Genomic DNA, 12,596 nt, shown 5'->3' with positions numbered 1-12,596 from the left:
AAAAAAAAAAAGAGGAAAAAAAAATTAATCACTACACTACATAAGATATGAAGTTAACATTAGCTTGTGTGTACATGGTGTTAAAAATGACTTGAGATCTAGCCTCAAGGTAACATTATTTATTCATATACTCTAAAATCTGAAACATTTATAATGGTATGTGTCACAGATCAGGGAGGTGCTCCACCTCTTCTGTATTCCAAGATTGAATCCTCAGATATTTGTGAGTGAAGAGACTCCAGTTATAACCCAAAGTGTCTCTCAATTTTTTTTCTGTAAAGATTTTATTGTGGTATTCAAAATAATGATTTTCTTTGAATTATATAGTAAATTTGTTGGGTTTTTAAAAGAGTTTTATTAGTATATATTGATAATATATAGTGATGAGTTTCACTATAACATGGCTACATGGGTATAATTTATTTTAATCATATTCTCCCATACTTTTTCTTAATCCCTTCTAGCCCCTCCATTACCCTCCTCCTCCCAGTTAGTCCCCTTTCTCCTTTCCTGTCATCTGTGCCTGTGAGAGAGAGAGAGTGTGTGAGATTGAGTTTAATTAGATTACTGACATAGACATACGGAGAGGCAGTGGGCAGAAGGCAGGGCCCAGAAGACACAATCCCACATCCTTCCTCCAGCTCTTACCTTCTAACCACCCCTTCTTCCACGAAGTTCCCTGAGCGTAGGGTCAGGAAAGTAGGAGGGTGGAGGATGACACAGATGTCCCATCATGGGCTGAGCATTCAAACATCCCTTCATTCTCAGCACTTTGACCGATTAAGAGCTCTGCAGTAACCACCACCCATTTCAGAAGGAAGCTTCTGTGACCAAAGGAATCAGAAACGCTAGCCTATGGCTCAGACTAAGTATGAGAAGGATTTCATGTGCACAGGATGCCCATTTAGCAGCTCCCACTCAGGCCTAGGACATTGTCAGCTTAAATGGACTGTCCTTTTTCAGTTTATTCATGTTAGTTTCTACTTTCAGTTCAATTTCTGTAAACTGGGACATTATCTCACACACTCAGTGCAGGAAAAGCCAATATTATAGGATAAAACCTACCTTACAGTTGTCTTGCTCACTAAACTGTTTTCTGAAAAGGCCTCATTTCTATGTGTTCTAATACAGCCAGTTCAATTTTTCCATTTGAAAACTAATTAGGATATATCATATCTTACAAAAACAAATATACATGATATGGTTTCCTACCTCTGAAAGCCTGGAATTCTTAGCACTCTGAAAATCAGAAAGGAATTCATGCACAGCTATCAACCACAGCAACAATTTTATGCTATTATCCTTTGAGCTCAGTTAAAACGAGGATTTTCATCTAATTGGTTTTTAGACTTAAAACATATGCTGTCACTGAGCAGTATCCCAGCACTCAGGAGGCAGAGGCAGGCAGATATTTGAGGCCAAGGCTAGCCTGGTCTACAGAGTGAGTTCCAGAACTGTCTGGACAAAAACAAAAGCAAACAAACAAAAAAACCCATGTTTTGTTAATTTCAGGTGACTGTGTGTGTACTTAATTCTTCACTATAGAGATTCTAAAGCACTCTTTTTTGCCTTTGTGATTAATTAAATGATATCAAAAGTTTGTATAGCCCCAAAACAAAGTTTGTAAAAATTTGTACCCCTAGTCCTGGGCTGAGTCTAACAAAGCAGTTTGGGGGAAAGCAGTCTTATTGGTAAGCAAGATTATCATTATTATTATTATCATTATTATTATCATTTGGAGTTAGCAAGTGTACCACTGTAACCCCACCATGACTCCCACTCAAACCACACCATGTAACCCTGTCTGAATCTGCAAATACTGATGTGTATTTGTCCCCATCATTCATGAACTATATCTCAGAAAGCTTTAGTTGAAGAGACAGGAGCTTCTCCCAGTGTACTGCATGTTCCAGTAGTATTCATAGGAAGGTCACTCTGCATTCCTGGACAGTCCTACCTGGTGGCTTCTCCTTTGCATTAGGAAAGATGTTGACAGCTACAAAAAGGAAATAACAAATTTTAATAAAGAAAAATCAGCTGCAGTAGTAATGTTGACAATACATTGACTTTGCATGTCCAAGATGTCCTCTGGAAGATAGCAGGCCCCCTCTAGTGGAGAGTGAGCCTTCTAAGGGAACTGTTCCCATCAAGCACTGAACTTCAGAGTTAGATTTTAAAAGAAAGGGCAGTTTCTGCTTTATGTCTCTTTATGTTTCTCTTCACATTTTAACCATGAAAAGCCTGTTAATCAAAGGACATTTGCAAGAGAGCGCTTTGACATCACATTGATGAAATGAAGTGCTGTGAATAAGAACCTTGTGCCCAGGTGCTAACTTGTTAGGAAATAAAATGCACATTTACATGTGTATGCCTGTGAAGTTGATAAATATACAAACTAACTGCATGACTCAAACTTACTCTTTGACTCCCATAGTGAAGTGCTTGAAGGGCAATCTTATCCCTTGCCTTCATATTGAGCCAAGTATGTAACTTGTACAATATTGCACAGCTGAAAGTCGCTTTGACCTTTGTGTTCCCATTAGCTTTCCAGAACATAAGCCATGCTCACCATGGCATATGATACGAAAATAACCACCCAAACCCCATGCTTTTTGGGGTACCTAGTTTTCTGTCCCCTATGACTAGTACTGTGCCTTATAGAGTTTAGTGGATTTATAAAATTTTATTTCAGTACCAACAAAAAATAAAACTATCCCAGGCAAGCAAGAAAGTAAATGGCACATGACAGATATGTGTTTTGAGTTTAGAATTAGTAAAGAAAAAGAGGGGGATGCTAATGAAATTTATTATCAATAGTAATGTATAGCCCCAAACAGTAAATAATAGTGTCAAGTTGTGAGAAGGCTAGGCAGGGAACACTGTAGAAGTTGTTGCTTTGAGAACCCTACACCATGGGTTTCCCCCATTCTGCTTCTGTATAACTTCTATCAAAGTATGTGATCAACTGTGTTATGGTAGTTATTGACAAACTTGGTATACACTGTGAAAAGTTTCTTTTCACTAATCTGTTTCCTTTCTCCCACAGCAAATGATGTTCTTGGCTTTGGAACACTGGTCAGTACTTCTAACACCTATGATGGGTCCGGCCTTGTCACTGTGGAAACTGACCACCCACTCCTCTGGACCATGGCCATCAAGAGCTAACCTACAGTGCAGCATCCATCTTGTACCTGTGCCTTCCCTTACCTGCCAACTGGTTCATTGCTCAGCATGAACAGCCACATAGGTGTGCAGAAATGTAAACTTCTCCATGGGGAACCATGAGCTATCAAGGTGTTGGGGTTAAGGTATAGCTGAGTGGCAGAGCACTTGCTGCGCATGTACAAGGCCTTGGGTTCAACCCTCCACACCACAAAATAAAGATGGTGGTGTTTAAAGATCCCAGGTAATGCTATAAATGATATCTCAATGTTATATTGAGGGAAAAATTATGGTCTATCAAAGCAAATAAGCTGTATTATATGGCTAATATAGCTAATGTGGATCATTACATTATATAATTCAGTTTTGATCATTTTAATTTAATTAATCAGTCCATTTACCTTAAAATTCTTTTTTTTAATTTTGAAGCACCAGAAGCTGTATTGTGTTGCTTTGGAATCTGGCACTTCCTTAAGTGCCTGACAACAAGGGCCGTCTCCTCTGAGTAGCTCCTAACATCTGACTCCGGTCTGTAATGTACAGTATCTCCCCGAGTGCTGTGATTGAATGGCACCAGTTCACTTTGACATCATCTTTTCAAAGATAAGAATCATTGACTTAATTGTTAGGTTTAAAAGCAAGCAGCTACATGGGCTTCGGGTAAATGAGAAATGGCAATTCAGGATTCACTCAAACATTAACCCCTGAAAACTTGAAAGCACGCTCTCTGAGCTCTAGGAATGTCGGTGCCCTTATGAAAATTGTGACACACTCAAAAGCTTTGGCCTGAGGAATCGATCATAAGCCTGAAAATTCAGTCACTTTTAACCTATTTCTCACTAGGGGCAGGAGAGATGTCTCAGTGGTTAGGGGCACTAGCTACTCTTCCAGAGGTCTTGAATTCAGTTCCCACCAACTACATGGTAGCTGGCAACCATCTATAATGGAATCCGATACCCTCTTATGGAATGCAAGTGTACATGCAGATAGAATACTCATAAACATAAAAATAAATAAATTTGGAGGGAAAACACACTTCACACTAAAAAACAAAATATTAATTCAGGGACCATATCTACTGACATCACCAGAAAATTAGTGTGGCTATGGAGATAAATGAATACCACTTGCTGAGGAATTGACACCTGAAGCCTGTTTCTGCATTCCAGTCCACACAGCGTGCTCTCTCTGCTGTATGGTGGGAGGAAGTAATCACTGAGTGTGTGAAAGAACCACAGGTATAAACTCTAAATGCTAACGTGTTGCAGGTGTAGAGTAAATAACACAGTCCCTGACTTAGCCTAAGCTTGCTGGTGCATTCAAACTTACTCATGTTTCTTTCATGAGCTCCCCCCTCATCTTCCTACCCTGTCTTGTCCCATTTCTTAAACCGTGTCTTGCCAAACAAACCATGATTTAAGGCAACCTGCCTACCTTGTTGCATTTATCCAATAACTATATTACTGTCTTCTTGGTGCTACAACAGTATGAAGCTTAAAACAAATAGAGGAAGAAAAGGGATCAGTTGAATCAATACCAAGTTCTTAACAGAAATAGTTAGAATCATTGTTATTATTTTATGCAAATATATGATTCTGAAATCTGAATGTCAAATAAAAAGTTATCAATGTGCATGTCTGTAGTTGGTTTCTCAGAAATGTTTAATGTTATCGCTTGTAATTCAATATGACTAATCTTTCAAAATCATTGTTTCTGTTCAAAAGGTGAATTACTATGTGTATTTTATAATTAAAATCTCAGATCTAACTTCAGATAACAATGCTGTAGTATTAAGTTCTTCCTCGAACCTTTTCCATGGATATAGAGACCAGATCATCTCTAGACAACCTGGACCAATGATTTATATTTCATTACTTAAGACTCCTCTTGCTCTAGCTATAAAAAGAAGAATTACATGGCTTACCTTACCATTCTTCACTTTGTAAAAATTAGAAAAGAGAAAAATAAAGATAATTTGCATCCTGGGTGTCTAATTGCTGGAGAAAAGGAGCCAGTAGAGAGCTACTGTCTTCTGGGGTAGAGAAGATAAAGAGAAGTTGTAGAGGAAGACATTTGAGAAACAGGAAGAGATGGGGCCAGACACTTGAAGAGCACATTGATGACAGTCCCATGACTAGGATCATCTGCATCTTCATAGTTTAAATGCAGACCTCAGAGGCCCCATGTATCTCTTCCATTCCCAACAGACAGACGCTAGTCTGCCAGGAGAGAGGAGCAGCCAAGATCCTTCACTGACTCATTTAACTCAGAACCTCCAGCAGGAAAGCCTGTGCAGAGCGTCTAGTTGCTGCCTCAAACAATACGTGCACAACTGAAATTAGGAGGGGAAAGGAGATAGGGCCAAAGCCGGAGTGCACAGCATCCTCCTTTCCCACCACTCTATACTACTGCAAAGTAGAGGCTCCGCCATGTCTCCAGCTTCCACTATGCAGACTGCTAATATATTCATAACTAGAAGCATATTCATTACATGCAAAAGACATATGTCCATCATTCAAAGTATTTACTGTCTTACAGTCAAAGAGTACATGTCTTGTTTAACCTGAAAGCATCAGTGTGTGTGTTTCTGTGCATGCATCTGTGTTTTAATGAAGCTTGGTAAACATGGAAACACTGGAATATATGTGGTATAGAAACTTATCCCAGACTCTCACTTGTGAATCCTGCCAGAAACATTGGCTGTCCACCTCAGAGACTATCTCAAAGCAATGGCCACCATTCCCAGTTCCTGCTAACAACTGAAGAACTGCTTGCAGGTGTTACAACGACATCTTCCTGTTCCTTGAAACTATGTAAGGGCAGTCTCCCATTGTGTGCTATCTGACTCTATCATCTAAACAAATGTTCACCTTTTGTTTAATAGCAGCCACATGAGTCTGCATATGATGAAGGCTCAGATGAATGGGTGAAAGTCAACCCTTCAAGGAATTCCCTCTTAGTCTCTGTTCAAGTCAAAACCTGACCTGCAGCCTGTGGCTATAATGGGAAAATACAAGTCAGGCCTGCTAGGAAAGGAACTCATGCCTGTTGGACCTTGACTTAGATCAGTTCCTTCCTTCCTTGATCAGTTGGTAGCTTCTGTCATCTATTGACTGGTGCCTAAAATGACACTGGGCTACTCAAAGCACCAGCTTGGTCTAAGCGGACATCAGTCACACTTTCAAAAACTGGAGTTGCACATGACTGTGAGTTGTGTCATAGGGGAGTAGGTTGGAATCAGGTGCAGGTCTGCCAGGAATACAGTTTGCTCCTTCATTTCTGGGGAAAGGACTGAGTAGTTTTCACTCGGGTTAAAAACTAGGAGGTTAACTCAGAGAAGGAGGTGGGGACATTGCCTGGTGTTTGTGAAGCTATAGTGCTAGTTTTGACTCATGCTTCTCTGTGTATGGCCTGCACCTCTCATAGCCCTGTGTGGAACCAGCTTTTCTTACTACTCCTGCTCACACGTGGGCCTCCTTGAGCACTGACTGAACTGTTGAAATAAAGCAACCATAGATTTGATATGACTGAGGCCTATGGTATGTGCCAAGTCAGTGAAGAGGAAATGATTCTTCCCTCCCCTAACGTTGTATGATTATTATGGTTTCAATTGTGACTTTCAAACTGTTGACCATGACCCACAAAGAATATATTAGCCTTATAACAATCTGTAGAGAAACACACATACACACTGAACCCTTCGGTATGTTTTAATTTTAACTTATATTAAAAGGCATTTATAAATGCATTTGAAAAGCATGCCTTGGAAATGAACAAAATACATAAAAATATAGGAGTCCTACTCTAAAAATAAACTAATTTCTTTAATTTATGATAATGATGTCATTTTAAAAATGTATTTCTTTGTACAGAAGAAAATTTAAGCTGCAAGGTCAATTCCTTCCTAAGGAGACCCTCAATAAGGACTGGCCAAATTCTGCTCTGTATAGGTAGCACAAGTTTGCCCTTCCCTTCCTGTAGCAGATTTCACTCATCAGTCATAATTTTCTTTTCTGGTGAGCCCCAGCCAAAGCCTCCAAATCCATCTCAAAACAGTTATCCAAGCAGATGTGATCGACGACGCTTCACTGGCTCAGAGCTAATGTGTTATTTTCCCACTGTATACAAAACCACTCTGCTGACAGCCCAGGAAAGAGGCCATGCAAGCATCACACTCACTCACAGCTAATGGGTAAATAAACATATCCAAGGACTTGTTCCCTGTGTGCTAAAAGCAAGGGCTTTGTGCGCAGCAAAAATAAAACCTAGGTCCACCCCAAAAAATAATTTGGAAAACACTGAACTTGCCCTTGTACTCAAGAGTCTTCAGAACAGACTAGCTTCTTCCTGAAAGCCAGAATCTCTAAGGTTCAATACTAAGTCCAGATACTGAGAAGGAGTTTAGTTAAAGAGGTAAAATATTATAACTTGTACCTTAGCAACAATTTATTTTAGAAATGGAAAAAAAATCTAAAGATTTTGTGAAAGTTTAGTAGACAGAACTTGCAGGGAGGGAGCAAAAATGAAAAATTGTAAGTCTAAAATTCTGTGTTCCATCTGAATAACTGATTTCATGTCAAGTTGATTAACATTATGAATCCTTCATAGACTGTAAACCCTTGAAGACATGCGCATCCATCTTCCTTTGTCCTCTGTTAGCTCCTGCTCCTAGAGTAGGTCTGTCTGCTGCAGGAGTTCAATGGAGACATGTAATATGCTGTTGTGCTAGAAACTCTCCATCCTGCACCACACTGAGAAAGCACATGCATTCCCCACCCTCCTGTTTCCTTTTCTTCTGTGGTCCTGAACTGTCTATGCTAATATTTCTCTTACATATCCTAATTCTACATTGGACAGAACTGTTAAAATCATTGTTCACTTTCCTCTCTAAAGAAGGAAATAATTTTTACAAGGCAAATTCCAGGCTGCAAACACTAATCCAAGGTAAATATTTTGATAAAGGTAAGGAAAAAAATCAGAAGGCCAACCAAGGACTACAAAGTTTCCTGAAACAGGTGAATAAAGGACAGGAAAAGACACAAAACAGACAATGACAGAGCTTGGGACAAGTGGTTTGGGTGAAAAGGACCAAAGACATAAGAGTGAAGACTATCTCTGCCTGGTGGGAGAAGGCAGAAAAACAAAGAAGTTAACAGAGAAATTGTTCTGAGTTGGAACCACAGAGGAGGTTTAAGACAGGATGATTGCTGTCATTAACTAAGGGAGACTAAGACAAAAATGCATGCTGCTTTTAACAACTTAAGGATAATGTCATCTTCATTTGTATTTAAATCTACTTGTTCCCCCAAATTAAGCATATGAAATTAATTTAAGCATTTTAAGATCATGAAGTGAGATATGTTGTCCCCAACTGAATTGCCCACACTAGACTTCATTATTTGTAATTTTGATTTGTTGCTCTATAATGAATAATCTATTTATAAAGAACAAGCCTACTTTAATTTAAGCTAGGTGTACACCTGTAATTCCAGCACTTGAGAGTGAAGACAGGAAAATCACAAGTTTTGGGTCATCCTCAGCTAGATAGCCAGGTCAAGGAAAATTGTTTTCAAAAAACAAAACAAAACAAAACAAAAAGTAACAACAAAAAGCCTGTCTTGTAAAAAAAAAAAAAATCACTCTTACTAATGCACTTTATTAATACCCTTTATTTATAATAGTAATTAACATTTGAAGAATTCATGCAGACTTCTCTGTTTTTGGCCATCCTTTCACTTGTCTTTTTTTGCCAATTTTCCCTCCTTATCCCACCACATCTTATTTGATAGACCCAATAATTTTAGTGTCATCTTACAAAATTTAAAAACCAGTTATCTCCAACACAATGGGGCTTTCAGTACTATAGCCTTATGAGCAAACAAATGAAAATGCTTACAAGTAAGGAACTTCTTAGAATACTGCAAAAGCTTCCATTCCATTCTATAGAAAAGACTAAGTGCCCGCTGACATTCTCCACTTCAGCTACCCTATTAATTTAAGAAATCCCATTCATTCTGCCACTAGTTCCCTATTCATGAAAAAAACTTTCTTGGTCCCAACAGGCCACACACTGCTCTTTTATTTTTTACTCTTTAAAATTCAGGAAAACCTATGTGAATAATGAGGCAAAGAGAAATGGTGCAGAAAGTTGCTGGGATCACTTTTAGCCAGGGAATTTATTATGGATATTTTAAAATTGACCTTTTAGTCCAAGTTTTTATTCAATTGCAATGCAAGAAATTAAGCAACAAGGTCAATGTGAATATTTGTATGCCAGTGGCAGTGAACAGAGATTCATGAATAATAAAAAAAAAAAGATTAAATTGGTAAGAAGCAGTAGATTCTCTTTTCTAACAGCAAGTAGAAAAGCAGGGTTTTTTTTTTTTAAACAAAGAAGTTAAACTTTTTACATCACAAAAATATTGCCCTTTGGGAAAAATTGTCATAAATATGGAAAAGAAGTATTTATGTAAGTCACATACATAACGTCTTGTCTAGACCATGTATGTATAGTAGTGATACATACAATAAGTATGTAGATGCTATTCATACAGATGCTGCCATTACACATTTCCATTTCAGGGATTAATAGCTTTTGTTCCATCACTGTAGGGCTCTGCCTTCTCCTTAAGTTGACATCATAAGTGTTGAGCTCCATGGTACTGAAATCATGTATCTCATATTCATGGGACAATGAATAAGTGAACTGACTATAATGAATTAGGAATTACAGAGGTCTCGGGTTACTAGAAACATTCATCTCAGAAAATATCCCCATAGTAGCAGGCCTTTGCAGACTTGCAGGAGCTATATTTCAGCTTGTAGGAAAGAAAACCCCCACCAGCATTGCTATCTACCTATGACAGAAAGGACTCTCCCTGGGGGCTTGGCAAGTTCCCTGGACTAGCTGTATTCAGTCTCTCCTGGACCAACTCTCTTGAAGATCTAGTCTACAACATAATCTACAAGGACTCATGTTGATTGACTTTCTGAGAAACTAAAAATTTTTTACCAATATGACTTCAAAGGAGAAAGGCACCTATGTATTCTACCTTCTAGTGTCTGTGCTGCTTTGAATAAAATCATTACAAGTAATTTTATCCTTATTTCTTTCACAGTTATTTTCTTATGGCCAAATTAAAATATTACTGATGTTTCATGTTCTGGTCCTGTCTCTTATGTGAAGACAGAATTGGTTTGATATTTGATTTTTTTATGGATAGAATATAGAAAGAATAACATAGCTAAAAATGAACTTCCCTCATTACACACAAATTCCAAAGACTCATCCTGTAACAATGAGTTAATTTTAAATAAGGGAGAAAATACAATTAAATGAACATTTCAGATTGGCATATAGCTCTTAAACATAAGGTTCAGTGATTGCTGTAAAACAGACACTGGAGTAAACAAAATTTTTAGGGCTTACCTGACTCTCAGTGGTAAACAGGTCAGAAAGGGCTACCCCTGTTCTGGTTACTCCTCCAACTCCTTCCCTGATGTTTCTCATATTCAATTAATAGCCTAGCTTCACCATGAAAATCATAGCCATCAAAATGAACTCTATAGAGACCTCATGTTCCCCTTCCACAACCAACACTTTGCTCCTCCTCCTACCCACACCATTTTCCTACCTCTGACCAGAGATAAACTATCCACATTCTTATCAAGGCTGATTCCTGCACCATGCATAGCTCCTTAGCTCCCCTAGAAAGGTCCTTCTGCAATCTGCCTGCCCTATGTCTTTCATCCAAATCATTAGCAAACAATTACTTTTTTAAGTGCATTTGTGCACTCCCAGCTACCACCTAACTTTGCTGTTCTTTCATCCAGTCACTAAACTCCTTTAAGAACCTGGTTTAGTCTATTATGTTCTTTTGCTATGTGGTGACACTATGACCCAGGCAACGTGTTAAAAAAAAAAAAAACAGTATTTACTGGAGGGCTTGCTCACAGTTTCTGGGGGTTAGTTCATGGTCACCATGGCAGCAAGCAGATGGACATGGTGCTGGAGCAGGAGCTAAGTGCTCACTTTCTGATCTGCAAGCATCCTTCCCCTTGTTCTTGCCCAAACTGCTCACACATGATTATGTTTCTGTCTGTATTCAAAGTGGGCTTAGGCTCTCGCCACTTCTCCCCAGCATGGTCTGGGGAGCACTTCTCCTCACATTCCCATGCCCAACCCCAGCATGGTCTCCCATCACTTCACAGTGGTCTCACTTCTATCTTGTTTTCTTCCCCAACTTTAGCCACGTCCAATCAATCTTCGACTTGACAACCTGCAATGACTTTGACGGGAAATACAGGTATTTACAGTCAACTAAAATGCCCCTGGCCTTCCCTGACCTCGTTTTTATATTCTCCCCTGCACACCGTGTTCAATTCCTCAGCCTCTTTGACAGTCTTTTTATCCATTGCCACCCTTCCTAAGGGATTCTGCCACATGCCAGAATTCCAAGCATTCTTAAACCAACATGTGAAAGTGAAGTCACCCTAATGATTACATATAATAATTTATGATTAATGAAAATAAATAGAATACAGTGGTACTCTACAGTTGCTCAACAATCCCTCCTCTACATCTGGAAAAGTCCCAAGTAAAAAACCTCCCTCTAGAACAGTCCCCTAACATGGAAATCGAGTCTTTATTCAATAATTATCTGGACTAAAATCTTTCCATGCCCATTTTTCTGCAGTTCTGGCAACAAATTGATATCCTCGGGCATTTTTTAATTAGCTGCCTTTTAAAGATGGTTTGCTAAATTAGTCAACTATGAAATCACCTGGACCAAACGATTAAGTTCAGATTGCATTTCCAATCCATCGCCTGTTTTTACTGTATGAACATACCATCACTCCAGGATTGTTAATTACAGTGTTTATCTGCCTGTGTTTTCTTACGTACATAGCACAGTGTGCAGCCAGTGCCAGCTGGCACGTCTCTACCCTACTGTTTGAAGTGGCCTGCAAGCCACTGGGTGTTGACATTCCTATAGCCAGAAATAGTGCTGCACTGCCTCCATTGTTTACCCAGGGGAGATGGTATTTAAAGATAAGCGTCCTTCTATCCAGGCAAGTCACCTGTGCCAATGGACAGGAGGAGAGCTCTAGCTTGCCTTAGAAAAGAGTCTGTTTGCCATGCTTAATTAGCATAACAGCTGTGCTGATTCCTGGGAAGCCTCACACCTCCTCATGCCCTTCACACCCAAATAGGATTTGTGAAGCCACCACCATTAGCAAGTATGTGCCTATGATCTTATTTATACCTCAGATTTAGACTAGGAGCCATGTAGTTTTAACTCTGCCTCATAGATGTGAATACAGAACACAGAGGCTTAAATAATGACAGAGCCAGAATGAGCTCTGTGACACCTGACTACAAGCCACCTCCCACACCTCTGCTGTCACCACTGACTCCAAACACCATCCTTGTT

The 12,596-nt window shown here is 39.1% G+C and overlaps 1 protein-coding gene across 3 annotated transcripts in view; it reads left to right on the top strand.

The window, feature by feature from the left end:
* Positions 1 to 5,085, top strand: part of Tpk1 (thiamin pyrophosphokinase 1) — a 320,069-nt gene extending 314,984 nt beyond the window's left edge. The window contains exon 10 of one of the 3 annotated variants that reach the window (XM_029478480.1): positions 3,047 to 5,085. In XM_029478480.1, coding sequence (XP_029334340.1) covers positions 3,047 to 3,165 — 119 coding nt within the window. In that variant the 3' untranslated portion in view covers positions 3,166 to 5,085. The remainder of the gene's footprint in view (positions 1 to 3,046) is intronic. The other 2 variants (XM_021164682.2, XM_021164683.1) reach the window with 2 other exon arrangements.
* Positions 5,086 to 12,596: the final 7,511 nt, after the last annotated feature.

Source organism: Mus caroli, chromosome 6, assembly GCF_900094665.2.
Source record: "Mus caroli chromosome 6, CAROLI_EIJ_v1.1, whole genome shotgun sequence".
NCBI lineage: Eukaryota > Metazoa > Chordata > Mammalia > Rodentia > Muridae > Mus > Mus caroli.
The sequence above is the reverse complement of the archived record's forward strand: the minus strand, read 5'-3'. Positions and strand labels throughout refer to the sequence as shown.